The 21,152-nt window shown below is 47.8% G+C and overlaps 1 protein-coding gene and 1 long non-coding RNA gene across 9 annotated transcripts in view; one reads left to right on the top strand and one right to left on the bottom strand.

The window, feature by feature from the left end:
• Window positions 1–21,152, bottom strand: part of CNDP1 (carnosine dipeptidase 1) — a 38,922-nt gene that overhangs the window by 8,497 nt on the left and 9,273 nt on the right. For 6 of the 7 annotated variants that reach the window (XM_084780287.1, XM_084780288.1, XM_084780289.1 and 3 more), the window contains 7 exons: window positions 18,433–18,582; window positions 17,045–17,207; window positions 15,022–15,110; window positions 10,505–10,705; window positions 8,953–9,037; window positions 2,435–2,595; window positions 1–159 (listed from right to left, as the gene is read on the bottom strand). The exon at window positions 1–159 is cut by the window's left edge and continues 6 nt beyond it. In XM_084780287.1, the coding sequence (XP_084636413.1) occupies window positions 1–159; window positions 2,435–2,595; window positions 8,953–9,037; window positions 10,505–10,705; window positions 15,022–15,110; window positions 17,045–17,207; window positions 18,433–18,582 (1,008 nt within the window). Of the gene's footprint in view, window positions 160–2,434; window positions 2,596–8,952; window positions 9,038–10,504; window positions 10,706–15,021; window positions 15,111–17,044; window positions 17,208–18,432; window positions 18,583–20,753; window positions 20,921–21,152 lie in introns of all 7 variants that reach the window. The other variant, XM_084780290.1, reaches the window with a different exon arrangement.
• LOC311596644 lies at window positions 2,620–18,417 on the top strand. 2 transcript variants are annotated; one of them, XR_014778916.1, is made up of 4 exons: window positions 2,620–2,853; window positions 4,589–5,133; window positions 5,551–5,724; window positions 18,252–18,417. It is a non-coding gene; the product is annotated as an uncharacterized lncRNA (long non-coding RNA). The 2 variants fall into 2 exon arrangements; XR_014778917.1 differs by lacking the exon at window positions 18,252–18,417 and having other exon boundaries at window positions 5,551–8,938.

The following is a 21,152-nucleotide window of genomic DNA, read 5'->3' as shown; positions in this document are numbered from 1 at the left end:
CTCCACCACAGACGGACTCATGTGAGGGACTAGGCGGATTGAAAACTTCCCTATGACTCGGCTGGGGATGACTGTTTTCGTTCCAGGCTCATCAAACGCACCCTCAATGCCGTGGATGGAGAGAGACGGGTACCTCCACAGATGCATCAGGACTTCCTCCTAAACCAAGCAGACAGCATGTGACACAAACCCAGTGGAGGACTGGCTTGGGTGGGGTTGTGTAGAATGCTTGCCTAGCACACACAAAGCTCTGGGTCCCAAACCCAGCACCACATCATCTGGGCCCAGTGGAAGATGCCTCTGTCCCCAACATTTGGGAGGTGGAGACAACAAAATCAGGAGTTCAGGGTCATCCTTGGCTCCTCAGTGAGTATGAGACCAGCCTCAGTTAGACAAGATGCTGCCTCCAAATAAAAAGCAAGCCGGCTGTGGTTGCATGCACCTTTAGTCTCATGCAGATCTTTGTGAGTTCAAGGCTAGCCTGGTCTACATAGTGAGTTTCAGGCCAACCAGAAAAATATAGTGAGATATAGTCTCAAGGTGTGTGTGTGTGTGTGTGTGTGTGTGTGTGTTTGATAGATAGTGTGTGTGTTGTGATATATGTGTATATACACACACACACACACATGATTGCTTAGATAGATAGATAAAAGGATTAGGGATAGAGCTCAACAGCAGAGCACTTATTTAGCATGCAAGAAGCCCTAGGGCCATTCCCCTAGCACTGCAATGAGAAACCTCAGCTGAATTAAATTGTTTGTGCCTCCAACAGCTAAGACCTCCTTTTGACAAGTTAGTTAGCATGAAATCAACTATGTCTGGACTAATACAGGCAGACTTTCCCTTCGGCATGGGAGGCTTCTTGCCTTGCTGCCTGCTGCTGTCCCTGCTGCTGCCTTACCCAGAACGTCTTCCGGCCAGGGGAGCTGGTTCAGAAATGGAATCATGGTCCATGAGATGACTCAGTGGGTACAAGCACCTGCCCACAGAGCCTGACAACCTGAGTTTGGTCCCCAGAACCCAAGTAAAACAGTCAGGTATGGAGGCCCACATCCGAAATCCCGCACTCCTCCTGTAGGAAGGAGCAGAGACAGGAGCTTGCAGGCCCGCCAGCCTGCAGCATGCAGAGAGCAAAGCCAACAAGAGGATCCTGCCTCAGCGAGATGGAAGGAGCAGGCCAACTCCTGGAAGTCATCTTATGGCTCCACATGTGACACACACGCATCATCATCATCATCATAATACAATGAATAATAGTTTAAAAAGAAACTGGATCTAATTATAAATTTCTAACCAGTGCTATACCCTGATAACGAGTGCAGAAAATTTCATTCCTCAGAGTTCCTTAAATAAGCCTTCAGTACTTAAGCCAATTTCTCTCTTGTGTAGTTTCACAACGTTAGTCTGTGGAAAGAAATACACTCCCACAGAAAACCCCAGCACATCTATTCAGCATGGATTGGTGCTCTTGGGGCAGATTCCTGGGGAATCAACCACAGACCAATATCTGAGCGGGAAGATATTGTTTTGTTTTGTTTTGTTTTAAGATTTAAGATGCCAGGCATGGTGGCGCACACCTTTAATTCCAACACTCAGGAGGCAGAGGCAGGCAGAACGCTGTGAATTCGAGGCCAGCCTGGTCTACAAAGCTACAGCCAAGGCTACACAGAGAGACCCTGTCTCAAAAAATTTTTTTTTAGTTTTATCAGTTTACTTAGTTTATGTGTACATATGACTGTGTGTATGTGTGTAAGGGGGGGAGTCGTGTGCATATGGATGTAGTACAGTGATGAAAGAGGCAAGAACGGGATGTCAGAGCCCCTAGAACTAGAGGGGCAGGTGGTTGTGAGCCGCCTAACATTCGTCCTGCAAACCGAACTCAGGTCCTCTGCGAGAGCAACGCGCGATCCTAACCACTAAGCCATCCTCAGCCTCTAGCAGGTAAAGTGCTCTTTCAAAAAGGAGGAGGATGAACAAAAACTTTGACTTCTTCAGGGTTTCTGCTCCGAGTTCTAAGTTCCTTCGGAGCCCAGGGGACAGAGTGCATGGGCTCGCCCACTAGCCCTGAAAGGTCCCGGTAACGCCTGAGCGCGTGAACGATTACAGGCGTTGGGGCTGGCGTCTCAGGTGGTGGCTCCCAATCTTTGAACGTTCAGGAAGTTCAGCTCCCTGACAGAAAGTGGAATGGGATTTAAATTAACAAACTGCTGTGGAGAGACGCTGCTGTCAAATGAGCTTTTATTCACGGTGGGACGCCTCAAGCCTGAACCAACCACTCCCTGGGACTGGCTGTTTCTAGACCTGAGAAACGCGGCTGTGAATATCAAGTCTGCCCGCAACTTAACCTCTGCCTTGTGTTCTAAGATGCCCAGACCAACATGGCGTGTTGCAGTGTTCCTCTCGTGGAGCGTGTGTATGCGGTTAACGGTTATACCTTGGTATCAAACAGAAATTTCTCAACTTGGCTGCTCTTCTGGTACTCCTGTAGGTCCAGATCAATGCTTTCATACATTGTTTTTTCCTCCTCTGTAATAGGAGCCACTTGGTCGTAGATTCCAGGAATCAAGATATGGCCTGATGAATCTACCAGACTACCTACGGAAGAGGTGCAGAAATTACCAGTGTGCCGGCACTGTGGTCCGAGAACCAGGCCAGACGAGGCTCCTCTGTGGCAAACGCCCTCATGACTGCCTCTGTCTCTTGGCTAGAACCAGTGGCAGCAATTCTCTTCAGCAAAGAGGTGCGCCCAAGAAGGAAGTGGTCACAAGGCAGGCTCAGCCAGGTCCGACTGCCCCAGTGGCTCCCTAGCCAAGGGCAGAGCCTGGACACCGGTCTGCACCTTCTGTATTCCAGGCAAGACTCATGCTTACATTTTGATCTCATCCTGAGTTAAGAAGTAATAGGTATAAATTAGTAGATAGTTAAATCTATGTACATACATAGATTTTACACACACACACACACACACACACACACACACACACACACACACACAAACATGTACGAGAGACTGAAACTTCCCAAAATCTTTTCTCAGCTCCCCCCCCCACCCCCACCCCCCACACACACACTCAAAGAAAATACGTACCAAAGACACATTGCAACCAGGAAGGACAACAGTTTCCCAGAAAATGATCATAGCTATGAAGTCAAACTTGGGGCGCAAGTGTCAGGCAGCAGAATTCATAGGAAGGCCTCAGGGCTGTTTCACCAGCTCCGCCTTTGGCCCTCTCCTTCCCAGAGCTTCCCAGAGACCCCCCTCCCTGATTCCCTCTGTGTCTGCACTGCAAGACAGTACTGAATGCTGTCGGGCCTCCAGTCAGCCCTGAGTCACACACTCCCTCCATTGGCCCAGTGAGCGGCACTGAATGCTAAATAAGTGGCTCAAATCATAAATCCAACTCAAGTCTAAAAATAAAGAGGCGTTGGGGGGTTGGAGACATGGCTCAGCAGGTCCAGTGCTTACCATAGGAGCATGGGAACCTCAGTTTACATATCCCGGAGTTATGATCCCCCACGCCCAGATAAAAGCCAGAAGGGAGTGGTGACCCACTTATAATCCCAGCACTCGAGTGAGGAAGACAGGGTGTTAGGGTCTCATTGCTGTGAAGAGACATCATGTTCATGGCAACCCTTACAGAGGAAAACACTTCACTGGGCCTGGCTCGCAGGTTCAGAGGTTCAATCCATTATCATTGTGATGGGAAGCACAGCAGCGTGCAGGCAGACATGGCGCTGGAGGGGCTGAGAGTTCTATGTCCTGATCCACTGGCAGCAGGAGACTGAGTGTCCCGTCGTCCCCCCCCCCCCCCCAGCCTAGCTTGAACATATCAAAGCCTTCACCCACAGTGACACACTTCCTCCAACCAGGCCTCACCCACTCCAACTAAGCCACACCCATTCCAACAAGGCCACGCCTCCTAGTAGTGTCCCTTCCTATGGGCCAGGCTTTCACACACAAGAGTCTATGGGGGCCAAACCTATTCACACCACCACACAGGGCATCTCCAAGGCAAGCTGACTAGTAAAAACAGCTGGATTAAAGAGCTCTGGGTACAAGAGACCCTGCCTAACCAGGCGTGGTGGTGCATGCTTTTAACCCCAGCATTGGGGTGGGGAGGGCTCAAAGGCAGGTGGATTGCTGTGAGTTCGAGGCCAGCCTGGTCTACAAGGTGAGTCCAGGACAACTAAGGTTACTTAGAGAAATTCTGTCTTGAAAAACCAAAAAGAAAAAAGAAACAAGAGACCCTGCCTTGGAAAGTAAAAAGCAATCAAGGAAGACAACTGATGTCACCCTCTGTTCACACACACACACACACACACACACACACACACACACACACACACACAGTAATATACATATGTACACATACCCTACTTACATACACATGTGATAGATAATAAATGCTGAAGGATTGGTTCTGGCTATTACCAATTTATAATGTATTTTCACCAAAAAAAAAAAAAAAAAGATCACTAATAATACAATCATAAAAGCTTCCTTGAGTTTGTGTCCCTACGAGACTCAGTCTCAAATACAAGGACAGAGGGGAATGTGTGACGACGAAAGCCCTGTTCACAATTTCAGCCCGAGCGCTATGGAGCCAAGGAGTGTGGATGAAAAAGACCTCTGAAGAATCATCACACAGGAGGAGGAGCCACAGGGAGCCAAGGAGAGCACACGGCCAGGCTGAGTGGCTGATGCAGGGAGGCTGGGTGCACGAGACGGACGCCATCGTAGTGCTCAGACCTTTTCCAGAAGGTGGCAGGACTTTTGTCATTTTGGTGCTTTTGACAAGGAGATCTGAGTACTACAGGCACCAAACGCAGACTGACCTGCCAGGCGGTGGTGGCACAAATCTTTAATCCCAGCACTCAGGAGGCAGAGGCAGGCGATCTCTGTGAGTTTGAAGCTAGCCCATCTACAAATCAAGTCCAGGACAGCCAAGGCTACACAGAGAAACCCCGTCCGGAAAAAAAATATATAAGAAAAAAAAAAGATCAACTATTTGTGCTCCAAAATTGTGAATGCTTTAAAGGAAGAAAGCTTATAACGTTATTGCTGAAGTTGTCAAGCATGAGATACTGCCTGCATATATTAACACTTTAGAAAAATTAATGCAGACACAATAGGTATGTAGATAGATAATAAAGAGATAGACATACAAGACAGATGATAAATAGATATTCATAGTTGATAGGTATGTGATAGAGATAGATGATACATGATACATACATATATACATACATACATACATATATACATACATACATATATACATACATACATACATATATACAGACATACATACATACATACATACATACATATATACATACATACATACACATACATACATATATACATACATACATACATATATACATATATACATACATACAGACATACATATATATACATACATACATACATACATACATACACGATAGGTAGGTAGGTAGATGATAGATTGATAGAAAGACAGACAGTGATACATACATAATTAAAACATCTATTGACTTCACTGTTTACTTTTAATTTTGGGTCAGGATGAAGGAAATAAAGACACTGATGAGGACCTTGATACGGCCAGGCAGGCTGCTTGTACTCTGTCTGGTACTATCAAGGCTGAGGGTTTGCCATGCAGGATTTGGACAGTTTATCTGCCCCAAAGGAAAACAATGGAAAGTTTGCATACAGAGCAATCTGCCAGATGTGGCGAGGTAAGGAAATGTGTAACTTGTGAACCTTAAAAAAATAAAAGTGTCGCTACACACTTGTGAGCACCCCCATGAGGACTGTGCAGGAGGCCCCTCATGGTTAAGTGTTCCTATTCTCTGGGGACTCCACGTAGGCAGCAGTGAGACTAGGTCAAGCCTGGGGAAAATGGATCTCTGAGAAAACCTGTTTGCACAGCTTGTCAGCCTTCAGGAGGTCAGAGGCAGAGGTTTGGTGAGCGGCAGTCAGCAAGCATGTTGGCATCTCTGTGCCATACCAACCTTGGAAAGTGATGCCAAGTAGCACTCAGATATTTGGCACTATCAGCTCTAAAGACCTTGGTAAGATAAGAGCTGTTTTCTCTGGCCAGGAGAGGCCATTATTCATCTTGGGACACCCATGCACATTTTACTGTATCCTCACAATAACACTTGTGTGCTGGCTACTTTTATGTTGACTTGACTCAAGCTTTAGTCATCAGAGAGAAGGGAAGGGAAGCTGAGAAAATGCCTGTGTAAGATCCAGCTACAGGCAAGCTGGATCACATTGACATGATTGACGTGGGAGGGCCCATTCCATGGTGGGCGGGGCCACCCCTGGCTCGTGGTCCTGGCTTGTATAAGAAAGCAGGCTGAGCAAGCCTTGAGGAACAAAGCCAGTTAGCAGCACCCCTCCAGGGCCTCTGCATTGTTTGAGCTCCTGTCCTGACTTCCTTCAGTGATGAGCAGTGATGTGGGAGCATAAACCAAATCTATTCCTCCCAAAGTTGCTTTTGGTCGTGGTGTTTCATCATAGCAAGAGTAAGTCTAAGAGACGGGCGTGGTGACACACGCCTTTAATCCCAGCACTCGGAGGCAGAGGCGGGTGGATCACTTTATGTTCGAGGCCAGCCTGGTCTATAAAGCAAGTCCAGGATAGCCAAGGCTACTCAGAGAAACTCTTTCTCGGCAAAACAAAACAAAACAAAACAAACAAACAAACAAAAAAAGAGTAAGTCTAAGAACACTTCCTAGGCAAACATGTGATGATGCCTGTTTGCAACCGAGGAAACCACAAACTAAGCACTTTAAGTAGCTTCCTAGCGTCATGCAGCCGGTCTGTGGTAGGGCATGAGCTCAGCTAGGTGCTCCCACCGAGAACCTAGTGCTCCCTGTGTACTGAGGGCTGGGCTGTCACAGGGCTGCTGCACTTACAGCACAGAGGCTTCTGGGACAGGGCTCACTCATGACATCACTTAACTCTGTTCTGATTTGTTGTCACTTGCCCATTTGTCTGCAAAGAGCCCCCCTTTGTCTATGAAGGTAGAACATCTTGGAGCTGTCACCCCCCCACCCCACCCCATCCCCTCACCCCCCACCCCATGCTCTAGAAGCACTGGAGGGAGTCAAGGACGGCTTCTCTAACTTCTTCAGGTCTCTACATTCCTGACTTTGTGTCACAGTAGTATCCAGTAAAAGGTTTGGGGGGTGGGGTGGTGGCTCACACCTTTAATCCCTGCGCTTGGAAGGCAGAGGCAGGTGGATCTCTGTGAGTTTGTGGCCAGCCTGGTCTACAGAGTGAGTTCCAGGACAGCCAAGGCTACACAGAGAGAGAGAGAGACCCTGTCTTGAAAAACCAAAAAAAAAAAAAAAGTATATATTAGATGTAGCCGATGGGCAGCTCAGACTTTATGTGAGTCGCCTAGGAAGGGGAGCAGGGGCTGTCTCTGACATGGACTCTGTTGCCAGCTTTCTGATCACTTCCCCCTTGTGGGACTGCCTTGCCAGGCCACAGGGGCAGAGGGCACGATCAGTCCTGACGTAACTTGATGAGCTGGGGTGGGCTACCCATTTTGAGGACTGAGGGAGGGAAGGGGAAGAGGAAAGGAGGAGGCTATGACTAGGAAGTAAAGTGAATAAATAAATTTTAAAAAATTTAAAGTTCTAATAAAACAATAATAAACTTAAAAAAAGAAGACGTCTCCCACTATCAGATAAGCTTTGAGCATGCCTGTGCAATATTAGATTGAATAGGTTACCTAAGGGGAGAAGACCCACTATGAATATGGATAGTGATATGATCTCAATCTTGGGCTTAATAAAAAGGAGAAGGCAAGCAAGCTGATCACCAGCATTCATCTGTCTCTGTTTCCTGACTGTGAACTTAATGTGACCAGTAGCCTCACACTCCTATGGTCATGATGACCTCATTGGATGCTATATCTTTCCAGCCATGATGTATCATATATCCTTGAACTGTAAGATGGAATAAACTATTTTTTCTGAAAAAAAAAAATAAAGAAGAAGGTGGTTTAGGGGCCTAGAGAGATGGAAAGTGCTTGCCTTAGAAACATGAGCTGCATCTGATACTTTAAACCCATGCTTTAACACACACACACACACACACACACACACACACACATACACACACACACACACTGTGCCAGGGGTCATGGCACACACCTTTAATTCAAAACCTTGAGAGGCAGCTGGGCATGGTAGCACACACTAATCCCAGCACTCGGGAGGCAGAGGCAAGCATTTGAGGCCAGCCTGGTCTACAAAGCAAGTCTAGGACAGCCAAGGCTACACAGAGAAACCCTATCTTGAAAAACAAACAAACCAAACCGAACCAAACCAAACCAAACAAACAAAGTATATTCTTCTTCGAGAGGCCCAGGCAGGCAAATCTCTATGAGTTTGAGGTCAGCCTGGTCCATAACAAGCTTCAGGCTAGCCAAGGCGGAATAATGAGACCCTGTCTCAAAAAAATAAAAATCTGGGCACAGTGGCATGAAGTTATAATCTCAGCTCTGGCGATGCGGACCTAGGAGGCTCTTGTAGCCTAGTCAGCTTAGCCTGCTTGGTAAGCTCTGGATTCCAGTGTCGCAAAACTGAAAGTGGACACCACCTGAGACACAAGGAAGGACACCCAAGAGTGACCTCTGGCCTCCACATGCATACTCACACACGTGCACATGCACACACTGTGTACCTGTACATATATGCATATTTACAAACAAACAGCCTTTTAAAAATAAGTAATATAAATAAATAGAAAACAAGCCAGGGCAGCATTATGAGAAGTAGCACATGGCACGGGCTTCATTACAAGCCCAGAGAGCAGACATGGGAGACCAGCAGGGGCTAACAATAGAGTTTTCCTGTCACTACAAACCCTTTCAGAGCTGACTCAGAATCCAAGGAGAGCAAACAGAACTGACCTTCCCAAAAGGAAGTAGAGCGAGTTATTACCTAGAAGAGCAACCAAGTCAGCCATTGGCTCGTTGAGGATGCCACCAAAGGTCCCTGAATGGAAGTCTTGATCTCTGCACTTTACCTGTGAATTGGTGAAAGAGCAGAGGCTCACCTACCGCCACAGTCCCTTTGCTTCCCACACGGCGGAAGGCGGGTCTGGCCGTGTGCCTCAGGACCAGACCTGACCTCACGCCTCATGGGTCCCAGTCACGTGACTTGGGGAGTCCACCCTTCTTTGTTTTAAACTCACTTCATTCTCCACCTGTTCCAGCACCACAATTCTATCCAAGATGACCAGACCATGCTTGGATGACTTACTGATGCTCACATAGCTGGCTTGCCCTTGGCTTCATCTCATGCTTTAGGTCAGCTCTCAGGAGAAGGTTTGCTCCTCTGGGCAACTTACTTTTCTTTCTCTTTTTATGTGGAGTGATTTCTTTCTCTTTTCAATTGCACTCAATTCCTCCATGACTGATTTGGTCTCAGAAGCTTCGAGTGGCTTACACATTGTCACTTACTGCTTTCCACCTTCCGGCTGCCATCCTTGTAGCTAGCTCTGAACCCTTTGTCTGAACCCAGACCTAAAGCTGGTTGCTCAGAGTGTCAGCCACTGGGACGAGCTACCAGCTTCTGAGGCTCTGGAACCGAATTCGACATCTGCAGTTTCTTCCTTCCAGCTTGAGCAGGACCCCCCCCCCCCAAAGGTTCCGTTCAATCACTGTCTCTGGTCCCTTTCCTTCTCTCACTCCTGGCCAGTGGTCTTTTGCTGCTCTCGTCCATTCTTAGTGGGAGGGAAGCCCCCCACTTGGTCACTTGAGAGTGAGAGTCTCACTTTATTAGGCAGTTGTACTAGCAGAAGTTCAGTGCATGACCAAGCCCAGCTGGCTCCTACCATTTAAGCCTCATGAGTGCCAACATTTGGATATTTCCGTCATGTCAACTAGTAAATTCACATCCTATTGTGTCAGAAAACTAAAGTGCCTAACTAATGACCCCCCCGGGAAGGACTTTTCATTATAAATTGTGTGTGCTGCCACAGGTTGCCTGCGTTACTGAAAACAACTTAAAGGGAGGTATAAGCTTGGGCTGGGGTAACAGGGTTGCACTAACTTTTGAGATAGGAAACCAAAGCTCAGGGGTAAGATAGTGACACAAGGCTGTGTGTTGCAGACTGATGCCATCAGCCTTCGAGTTCCTCTTGGCTATAGCACTAGGGTCCCCTGACACCAAGGCCTGCAGGCACACAAAAGGGAATGAATGCTAGCCTGGAATCTGTCCAGGTAGTCAGCCTGGCAAGTATTTTACTCCTGCTATGGGTTCTATACTCATAGTCATATATATGTAAACCCAAAACTCCAGGACCCTAGGAAAAAATACATCCAAGCATATACACTCTAAGATTTCATGAGTTTGTGAATCACACACCCAGACCCAAAGACTTCTGTGAGTCCCAAGGGACAGCTTCCTGACTTCCTCTTCAAGGTGCCCAATAATACTCTATCCTGTCCACTGACCCAATCTCCCCCTCGCCAAGCGGCGTTGCTAGCACCTCCACCATGAAGTAGCAGTTTCCCCGGGTTCCGTAGGTGAGCGCTGGCTTCCTCTTGCTGATCCACAGGTTGTCTGAGATCACAATGTGGTCCACGCCAGAGAAGAAATGGTCCTTTTCTCTTCTGACAAATTCCTCCAGGGCAACAGAACCAGCTTCTTCCATCCCTTCCAGGATGAACTTGATGTTGACGGGAAGATCCTGGGTTAATAAAAGAACAAGAGAGATTGTACAAAATGCTCGAGCAAGGTTTTATTTATAAGCTTGGATTTAGTACAGACATGTTGCTAAGTAATCATCTATACTCAGTGTATGGATTGTTTACCTTTCCAGCAGCTCTGTTTACAGCAGCCGAGGAGAAACAAATGTGAGGCCAGCAGACAGGTTCCATGTAACCCTTTGGTTTAATGCTATGACAGAATTTGGAGCAGAGACCCCAAAGACAGGAGCATCCATACTGCAAGGCTTGATTGTGCTTCGAGAGGTTGAGGTAGCAGGGTGGGACAGGAAGGGACAGGACAGAAGAATCCTTCCCCGTAAAAGAAACTTTCTCTCTGTCTGTCTGTCTCTGTCTGTCTGTCTCTGTCTGTCTGTCTCTGTCTCTGTCTCTGTCTGTCTGTCTGTCTCTCTCTCTCTCTCTCTCTCTCTCTCTCTCTCTCTCTCTCTCTCTCTCTCGTGTGTGTGTGTACATACAGGTGCACATGCACATGTGAATACATGCATGTAGAGGCCAGAGGTCAATGTCTAGTGTGTTCTTCAGTTTTTCTCCACCTTAATTTTTGAGACAAGGTTTCTTGCTGAATTCACCATTTTAACTGCACTGGCTGGCCAGCAAGTTGGGGGACCTTCCTGTTCTCTAAGCGTTGGGTCTGTAGGCATGACCACCTTTTACATGGGGCCTTGGCATTTGAACTTGGGTCTTTTTTTTTTTTCCCAAAACAAGGTGTCCCTGTGTAGCCTTGTCTGTCCTGAACTTACTTTGTAGACTAGGCTGGCCTCGAACTCATGGAGATACGCCTGCCTCTGGCTCCCCAAGTGCTGGGATTACAGGTGTGTGCTGCCACTGCCCAGCTTGAACTTGACTCTTAGTACTTGCATGGCAAGTACTTTACCAACTGGGTGATCTCCCCAGCTCCATTAAACAGTGTTTCTGAATAATGGTTATACATTACAAATTACTCTGTGACTCCCATAATTCTGAGCATGGTAAAGGAGAGCTCTTTGCTTTGAAAGATTATTAGGCCTCAGGAAAAGTTTCCTTTCAACAATGTTATTTTTCAACTGTGTTCAATCTGTTTTTTGGGTTACTCGAAGACTTTGATCTCACAGCCAAATAGATCTTACGGTTTTCTCTATGTAACACTGGATACGGAACATCTACTTCCTTTGAAGTTTGGATCCTTTTTATCTGACTAATTTGTGTATCTTTGAGAGGCAGGCTGAGAGTTTAGGGTGTTTCTCGCAGAGCACAGAGAAGGTTTTGGAGCACTCTCACAGCTCCATGCTGAGGAGTGACATAGCCACCTATTTGGATGAGGGCACTGGGGAACAGGGCTTAGCCCCACGGTACAGTTGCCCTTCTGTGTGTCCTAGGAAGAGGGGCTGAAGCTCCAAAGCATCAGCCCGACGTTCTTTAGCAACATTCGGTGAGCACATGGTCGCTGCTGAGAAGTGCTGTTGTAACGAAGGACAATCCCAGCCATTCAACTTTATCAATGCAGACTCAGGAGCCAGATGCAGGGGTGAAGGCACGCTAGCGACTCAGGAGCCAGAGGCAGGGGTGAAGGCACGCTAGCGACTCAGGAGCCAGATGCAGGGGTGAAGGCACGCTAGCGACTCCGGAGCCAGAGGCAGGGGTGAAGGCACGCTAGCGACTCAGGAGCCAGAGGCAGGGGTGAAGGCACGCTAGCGACTCAGGAGCCAGGTGCAGGGGTGAAGGCACGCTAGCGACTCAGGAGCCAGGTGCGGGGGTGAAGGCATGCTAGCGACTCAGGAGCCAGGTGCGGGGGTGAAGGCATGCTAGCGACTCAGGAGCCAGGTGCGGGGGTGAAGGCACGCTAGCGACTCAGGAGCCAGAGGCAGGGTTGAAGGCACGCTAGCGACTCAGGAGCCAGAGGCAGGGGTGAAGGCACGCTAGCTCAGAGGCAGAGAAAGTACCCACATGGCCTTCCTTCTCAGCTGATGTCCCAGAAGAAAAAAGCCTCTTCTTCTCCAGGCTGTCTTAGAAACACTTCAAATCAAACGTCCCTCCTTTCTACTTCCTGTGTGTCCCTCTCTATCTGTTTGTCCCCTGGACTTTTTCTCTCTTTCTTTCCTACGTTCACTTCCTGTCAGCTGTTTGCTGGCTCTGCCTCTTGACCTAGAGTTAGCTTTATTTAATCCTAGTTATAGAAAGCTCTTGGATTAAAGGTGTGTGCCAGGTCTGAGCCACACCACAACTAGAAATAGATTTTTACAGCTCATAATCTCCGGGTTTACAATATGATCAAATTTCCTGCAACAGAGATGTAGCTGGGAAGCTAAAGAAAATTGCAGCAAATCATATTTCATAAGCCATAAACCAGAGCTAGCCACATGCTCAGCAGGGAAGGGCACTAAAGCCTGGTGACCAGAGTTTATGCTCCAAAAGACACCTAGTGGAAGGAGAGAAACATCCTGCAAGTGGTACCCTGATCCGTGTACATATGCCTGGCACGTGTGCTCCCCCTCTGCACATGCTCTTCTACACACACACACACACACACACACACACACACACACACACACACACGCACACACGTACACGAATTTTAAACGTTAAAAAAATAAAACATCTAAGTCAAATCAATAGCTCCTTAGTGTTGGACCAGCAACCAAAGTCTGCATTCGGTCACCTATGCTCCTCAGAGGACCTGTGCAACCCAGCATGAGCTACATCTCTTCCGAGTGACTCATTTCTCTGAGATCAAGCACTGGCACTAATGGTTGCTCTGCCTCTTAGTGAGATGATACATGGGGTGTGGGGGGGGGGGGGAGGAATCCTGGGCTTGAGTTCTCTGAGAGCAAGAAAAGAGGAGAGGAGGGCTGGGGTCACTACAAGATCTCCGCAGTTTTATTTCTTTGTATTGGCTTAGGACAGTGTCTCTCTCTGCGGTCCATGCTGGTCTAGAACTCACGGCCTCCTGATTCAGCTCCCAAGTGTGGACTCAGGGTGTGTATTGCCATATCTAACTTGCAAGTATTTCTTTATATGATTTCCTTCCCAAAACCCTGTATAGTAGAAATTCTTACTCATAATTCACAGGCAAGGAAAATGAGGTTCAGGGAGGTTAGGATGCGCCAAGGGCGGTGGCTGTTTCTTATTTGCTTGTGATTATGTAATGTTCAGAGCAGAACTTAAGAAAGAAAGCACGCCGTGGACTTTATATAGTCACGTTCTTATACGTATTGGTTATCTCACATGGGAAGGAAGGAAGGAGAACAGAGGAAAGGGGCGAGAAAGGAACTCAACTGAGGGGAACTGGACAGAACTGGAAGAGGAGAGGAAATGAGTTAAAGGGAAGGCAGTGGAGGGGGAAAGCGAAGGAAAGAAGGAGAAAAGGAGGAAAGAAAAATCAGAGAGAAGACATAAAAGAGGGGGAAAGGAAAGTAAATAAGAAAGGGACCCAGCCATGTTGAAAGGAAGAGGAAAGAGGGAGGGAGGGAGGGAGGGAGGTTGGGAGGGAAGGTAGGAGGGATGGAAGGAGAGAGGGAGGGAGGGAGGGAAGGCAGCTAGCCCCATGGATGCTGAGGCCTGTTTATCTAAAGTTCTCTGCATGAGAAGATGGCAAGTGGGACCAGCCGACACCCCCTGAGTTACCACGCTCTGGTTTCTCAGTGCAGTGGATGGCTTGAAGGCAAGGCCAATCTTTTGACCTATTGTGCTCCACCTTGTTGTTTGGAAGAGTCTCTCACTGCGCTGTTTGCCAAGGCCGTCTGGCCAGCAAGCTGCCAGGATCTGCCCATCTCCAGGCCCCTAGTGCTGGAATTATAGACATGTCACCTCACCCTGCATCTTTGAACGGGTGCTAGGGATCTAAACTCAAGTCCTAGCAGGCACAGAACCCGGAACAATCTCCCCAGCACTGTATTCTGTTTTCTCGTGTGTGCGTGTGTGGTATGTGGTATGATGTGAGGAGGGTCACGCACATGGCACAGCACACATGTAGAAGTAAGAGGACAGCTTGAAGGAGCTGGTCTTCTCTTCCCATCTTGTATGTCCCAGGGACACTGGGCAGCGGAGCCAACACAGCTGCTCCACGTTCTGGTTTTGATGTGGCTCACACTGCAGGCTGCAGGCCAAGCTTCCGGGATGCTTGCTCTCTGGCTTGGAGGCTCTGAGTAAGTCCCCTGAATTCCCCAAGCTTTGCTTTTCTCTCTCATGATTGTTATGGAAAGTAAGTAAGCAGTGCAGTGTGCTGGGGATGCAACTCAAAGCAGGTTTTGACTAGAGTTGCCTCCTAGCCACCACCCTCTCTCAGGCCTAGTTGCCCACCTACCTGACCCAGAGCTCTGAAGGTGCTCACGGCATTGATCCAAGCCAAGACAGGGCCTTTGTTATCTGTTGCTCCTCGTCCATACAGTTTTCCTTTAAGCATGGAAGGAAAAAAATTCAAAACAGTGCCAGCAAGCCTGCCAAGTGATATGAACTCAAGTTTGAAATGGAAGAAAAAGCTGCATCTGTGTTAGAAATTTCCACAAAGTCACATGACTGTGCTTTGTGATTATGGTCAGTTAAATACTGCAGATCAAAGCCAAGCATTTTGGGGGTAGTTTTAATGCTCTTGGTACCCATTGTCCCTGACCCCTGTATCTGCCCTGAACATCTTTATGGCCACTAAAGCTTGGAGAGCCTATGGTGAGCCAACCCTGGGTTCAGTCTAAAAGCAGAGTGTGTCCATGGCGAGCACCGGAAGCCTGTGTGGACTTTTCCCTTGATTTATGTGACCCACCCACACGATCTCTGCCAATGTATTTGGCAAAAATAATGAATTTCTTTGCCCGTTGACTAAAAAAAATCTTAAATAGCCACTTCCACAGTAGAATATGTTATTGTGAGAAGTGTGAATCTGTGTTCCTGTGACAAATATGGCCACTCTTATTTGTCTCCAGAATAATCTGTCTTCTAAAAACATTAAAAATTTTTTTATTTCTATGCATGGATGCTCTTCTTGCAGGCTTATGTGTCAGTGCCCCACTTGTATGCCAGGAACCCTCCAAGGACAGAGGAGGGTATCAGATCCCCCTACAACTAGAGACACGTGGTCATGAACTGCTGTCCATGTGCTAGAAATTAAGCCTAGCTCCTCCGGTGCAGCAGCCGTGCTCACAGCCACTAAGCGTTTCTCTAGCCTGCAGATTAAACTGTCTTTTTATGACCTTTTCTGTGAGGGCTGGTTTTGAGTCAACAGCTAAAAACAGTGTTGCTTTGTGAGTAATTTCTAACATTCTAGATACAAATCTTGCTCTGGAATCGTAAAATGTTCCAGGTGTGATGGTTCTTGTCCATGACCCTAGGTCTGATGGTGCTTGTCCGTGACCCCAGCGTTTGTAGGTAAAGGCCAGAGACCCAGGTCAAGGCCAGGCTGGAGAACCTGAGACAATGTCTTAAAAAAAAAAAAAAGAAACAAAAGAAATGCAAAGCATACTTTCTTATATAAAAATAGGATGTTTAACATCAGTCATATAAAATAAGCAAGTCTAAACACACACACCTGACTAGTCTTAGAGGAACTTGGCTGTTTTGTCTAAGTTCCTTGATAGCCTCAGAGAGATGCATAGTCTCTCATGCTGAGCTTTTTCTACTGGAAGAATGCTGAAATAGGGATGTGTGTCCATTTCTATTGACTTTCTTCTTCCCTCTTCACAACATACAGATTCAATCTGCTTTTAAAAAATGGCCTAGACAACTGTTCTCTCTGGCCAAGAACTCCACCCCGCTGGGGCACAAAGGCACAAGGGTCATAGTTTCTTCCACAGATGGAAGGACACGAGTGTCATTGACATGAAAACAGGAGTTCTCTCAATCCCTAGCCTTCTGTAGTATGTGCATGTATGTGTACATGTGTGTGTGTGTGTGTGCATGTGTGTGTGTGTGTGTGCGTGTGTGTGTGTGTGTGTGTGTGCATGTGTATGTGTGTGTGTGTGTGTGCATGTGTGTGTGTGTGTGTGTGTGTGTGTGTGTGTATGTGTATGATCAAATCTAGGTCCTGGTGTATGCAGAACAAGCACTTTACTACTGAACTATACCTTGGACCTCTTTTCTTTTCTTTTCTTTTTAACTTTTTATTTTGAGTTATGGTCTTGCTTAGTTGCCCCAGCTGGCCTCAAATTCACCTTGAAGCACAGGTTTGGCTTGAAATTCTGATTCTTTCTCCAGTCTCCTGAGTAGCTTGGTATAGTCCTGAACCACCACACCCGCCCCTACTCATTTTTAACCATAGCTAAAGACCGGGGCTGTCTTTGAATCTGTGCCAAGCCTTGGCTACAAACAGGCTCCCCCTAGAAGCAGACGACACTGACCGTCCACCTCTGTCAGGGTGTAGGGGTCTGTGAGCCACCCGTCCTCTTTCTGCGCTGGCTGCACGTCCAGGTGCCCATAGAAGCACACAGTGGGCTTCTCAGGATCGTTTCCCAGCTCAGCCAATATGATAGGAGGGATAGGAAGACTCTGGCCGTCAGGCATCTGTGGGGCAGGGGGTCACAGTGTCAAAGCAAACCAAACTCTAACAAAGAGCCCACACTTTCTTCTTCCACAACGTTCAGAACAAGACTCCTGTCGACTCCACCCTCGAGTCCCTGAAGCACACATCACTGTTCTGAGCATCCCTTTCCCATCTCTAATGTGCATACAACGGCTGGGGATGGTGATGTGCGCTTTCAGCTCCAGGACTGAAGAGCCAAGGCAGGCAACGCTCCCGCATTTGAACCAGCCTGGTCTACAGAGTGAGCTCTAGGCCAGCCAAGGCTACCTGGTGAAGTTCTGTCTCAAATAAATAAATAAATAACCCCACAAAACAAACCCACAAAGTGTATTCCATGATGCTCTTTTTTTAAATGACTATATGAAGCATCATTGGAATTTCAATTAACAGCAATTATTAGATATGCAATGCCAAACACTATATAGTTCTTTGGAAACAGTCTTCAAGAACCCAGATCTCAAGTGGCTTAAAGCAGCAGATTTTCGAAAACCTGGAAAACTTTGATGATTCTGAGGTTCTCGGTGCTAAAGCCAGAGACATTGGATGCTTTGATGCAGCTCTGCCATACGACAGCAGTTCTAAGCAATGGTTCTGTGCTGCCTGGTTTTACGTCAACTTGACACGAGCTAGAGTTATCTAAAAGGAGGGATTGAGGGATTTCTCAATTGAGAAAACCCCTCCAAAAGATCCAGCTATAAGGGAGGACAGAGCCCATTGTGAATGAGGTCACTTCTGGCCTGGTGATTCTGGGCTCTATAAGAAAGCATCCTGAGGGCTAGAGAGATGGCTCAGCAGTTAAGAGTGCTAACCGCTCTTCCAGAGGTCCTGAGTTCAATTCCCGGCAACCACATGGTGGCTCACAACCATCTATAATGTGATATGATGCCCTCTTCTGGCCTGCAGGTGTACATGCAGGCAGAGCACTGTATACATAATAAATAAATCTTTGAATAAATAATAAATAAGTAAATCTTCTAATAAGAAGGTGACCCACACACATGGCCTCCATTTTCTTCTGCCCCCAGTCCTGCTACAACCAGAAGTCACAGCACAGTCTCAATTTGAGCTAGATGGAATGTTTCATTCTCCTGGGAAACCCAGACTCTGTGGAGGTTGAAGTAAGTCTTTCTCTTGACACCACCTAAGGAAGGCATGGCTAACGGCTGCAGAAGTGGAGGCCCTGAGTTGGAGGGAGAGTCTCGGCACCTGTTGAGAGCCCAAGTCTACAGAATCCACCCCAGCTCCCAGGTCCCGGAGTTTGTCTGCAGCCAAGGCCATCATCCGGAAGAGCTCCTGTCTGAGACGAGGAATGGGCTGCACAGAGTCACTCTCAATGGCCACCCACTCCTTCAGGGTCTGAAAAGAAAGACAATGAGGGGGTTATCAGATAGGGCACAAGAGCCAATGCCCACCTGGGTAGGGGCTGATGGGAGACCAGTTCCTAAATGCTCTTTAGCTCATAAGAGTCCTGCAGATTAGTTTAATAACACAGTGACATGCAAAAGCAAGTGCAGGGAGTGAGGTGACATTGCAGTTGCAAAGCTTACTTCACAAGTGAAAGAACCCAGAGTCAGCTGCCCAGAGCTGACTCTGCAAAACATCATCTGGACCCTGAGGCACATGCATGAAATCCTAGAAGAGTGAGGCAAAGACAAGCGGATCCTGGAGGCGCAATGGCCATCCTGTTGAGCCTGTTGATAAGTCAATAAGACTCTGGTTTCAAAACAAACAAACAACAACAAAAGCCAAAATATATCAAAGTGGACAACACCTGAGGAAAGCATACAATGTTGACCATTGGCTTATACACATACACCCACGAGCGCGCTTGCACACACACACACACACACACACACACACACACACACACACACACACGATGGATAAGCTTGGGGTTTAATTAGAAACCTGGAGAGCAGAACCGTCTAATACCAAAGATGTGGTAGGGTAGCTTGGGAGAATGCAGTCAGCCCTTCCCTAGATTTTTGATCCTCTAGGCAGCGTGGCCAGGACTTGAACTCTTCAATGTATGAGTTTAGCTACCCAACCTGCCTCAGCCTGCGGCCTTTGAGAACTCCTTAGCCTTTCCACCTCAGGTCTCCAGCTATAAAGGAGAAGCTTGAGGCTGGAGAGTTGGCTCAGTGGTTAAGAGCAATTACTGCTCTTGCAGAGGCGGGAGATTCAGTCTCCATCCAGCACCGTCATGATGCCTCACAACTGCTGATCTTAGAGTCTAGTGCCCTCTGCTGGCTTCTACGGGTTCCTGCACACAGGTGGTGCACATAAATCCACACAGGCACGTGAAAATGAAAAGCAAATAAGTTACTAACTCTTTAAAAGTAGAAGGTGCTCCCTAATTCCAGATGGACGAGTGGCCACTGTGTTATAGGACTCAGAGGACACTCCCTAAGGACACTCACCGGGGAACAAGCTGAGATCATCACTCATGGTCTAAGGCTGGAGCCTGAATGGTCCAAGCTGGAGACGTTTTGTTGTTGTTGTTGTTGTTGTTGTTGTTGATACTATGTAAACCAGAATGACTGAGAATTTCTGAGAGTTCTCTTATCTCTGCCTCCCAGATGCTGCGATTACAGGTGTGCACCACTGGTTTTAGTGGGAAAGTAGCATCTATTTTGCGTAGCTGGTCTTGACCGCTTCTTACTTTTGTTTGATTTTTCTTTTGTGGTTATAGCATTTACATTTTTGTGGTAAGGGAACCTCTCTTAGGGAATATTAGGTTTGACAGTTTTCACCTGGAGTGTGAGAGCAGGTGCCGCTGATGCCCACCCCCACAGCGAATGGGAAGTTTGAGGAGGCTGGAAGAGGGGCCACTCTGACTGAACGCCCACACCTGCCCTCAGCTCCCACGAAGACGCTGTATCTCCACGGACTCTGGAGACTCTGCCTGAATTCCAGAAACCCGAGAGCTCTTTCTGTCAGGCCACCATTGCAGAGGAGGAAGGGTTGCACGGAGGTCATGTTTAGGAACATTGGCCTGGGGAGTCAACTCGGTGCCTTTTGCACGAAGCACAATGGCTTCACCTCTGTTCACATGACAATATCCTTGACATTGGCCAATTGATGCAATCACTGGGCCAAGCTGGTACTAGGGGTGTAGACAATGAAGTCTAGTGAGACGCAGAGGAGGCCCTAGATGCACTGAGTCGGTGTGGAAGTCATGCACAGTGATGCGCACCTACAATCCTAGCACCTGGGAGGAAGAGGAAGGGCGATCAGGACTGTAGGGCATCCTCTACTAGGTGTTGAGTTCTGGGCAGCCTGGGCTACATGTGACCCTGTCTCAACAAACAAACAAACAAACAAACAAACAAAGGCAAAAACAAGAAATGCCCAAATAAGTGTGGGGAAGGCTGTGGTCACGGGCCCAGATGCTGACAGAGGGGACAGAGCCAGTAGAGAGGGCAGGGGGAAGCTGTCCTGTGAGCCAGAACGACCTGCACCTACTGCTCCTCCCCTCCTCGCCCCACTTCTCTTTCTGTTCCCAAGGCCTCTCCGTGTTCGTTCACCTGTCCTCTTCTCTCCATGAGTCAGCACCACGTCCTGGGAACCAGGCTGGTGTAAGGAATGAAGCCAAGGACTATGGATGCTGGCAGTGAAATATAAACAGGTCTCCAGCTCCATCTGGGATCCCTGCACTAGAAAAAGCACGATCTGCAGAGATGCTGTGGGACACCTGCCGGAGACAGACAGTGTTCGGGACTCTGCCACGAATCTCATAGGCACGAATTCTCCCCCTCCCCCAGGCAGGGCTCCTTTGTGTATCCTAGACCATGATGGCCTGGAACTCAGAGACCAGCCTGTCTCGGCTTTCCAAGTGCTAGGATCAAAGGCTTGTGCCTCGTTGTGCCGCCGCTGCTGCCACCACCACCTCCTGAAGAGCACTGAGAAGCCTACTAAGAAGTCAT

Source organism: Acomys minous (assembly GCF_964271855.1).
Source record: "Acomys minous genome assembly, chromosome: 4".
Classification (NCBI taxonomy): domain Eukaryota; kingdom Metazoa; phylum Chordata; class Mammalia; order Rodentia; family Muridae; genus Acomys; species Acomys minous.
Note: the sequence above shows the minus strand (reverse complement) of the source record. Positions and strands in the feature narration are given on the sequence as shown.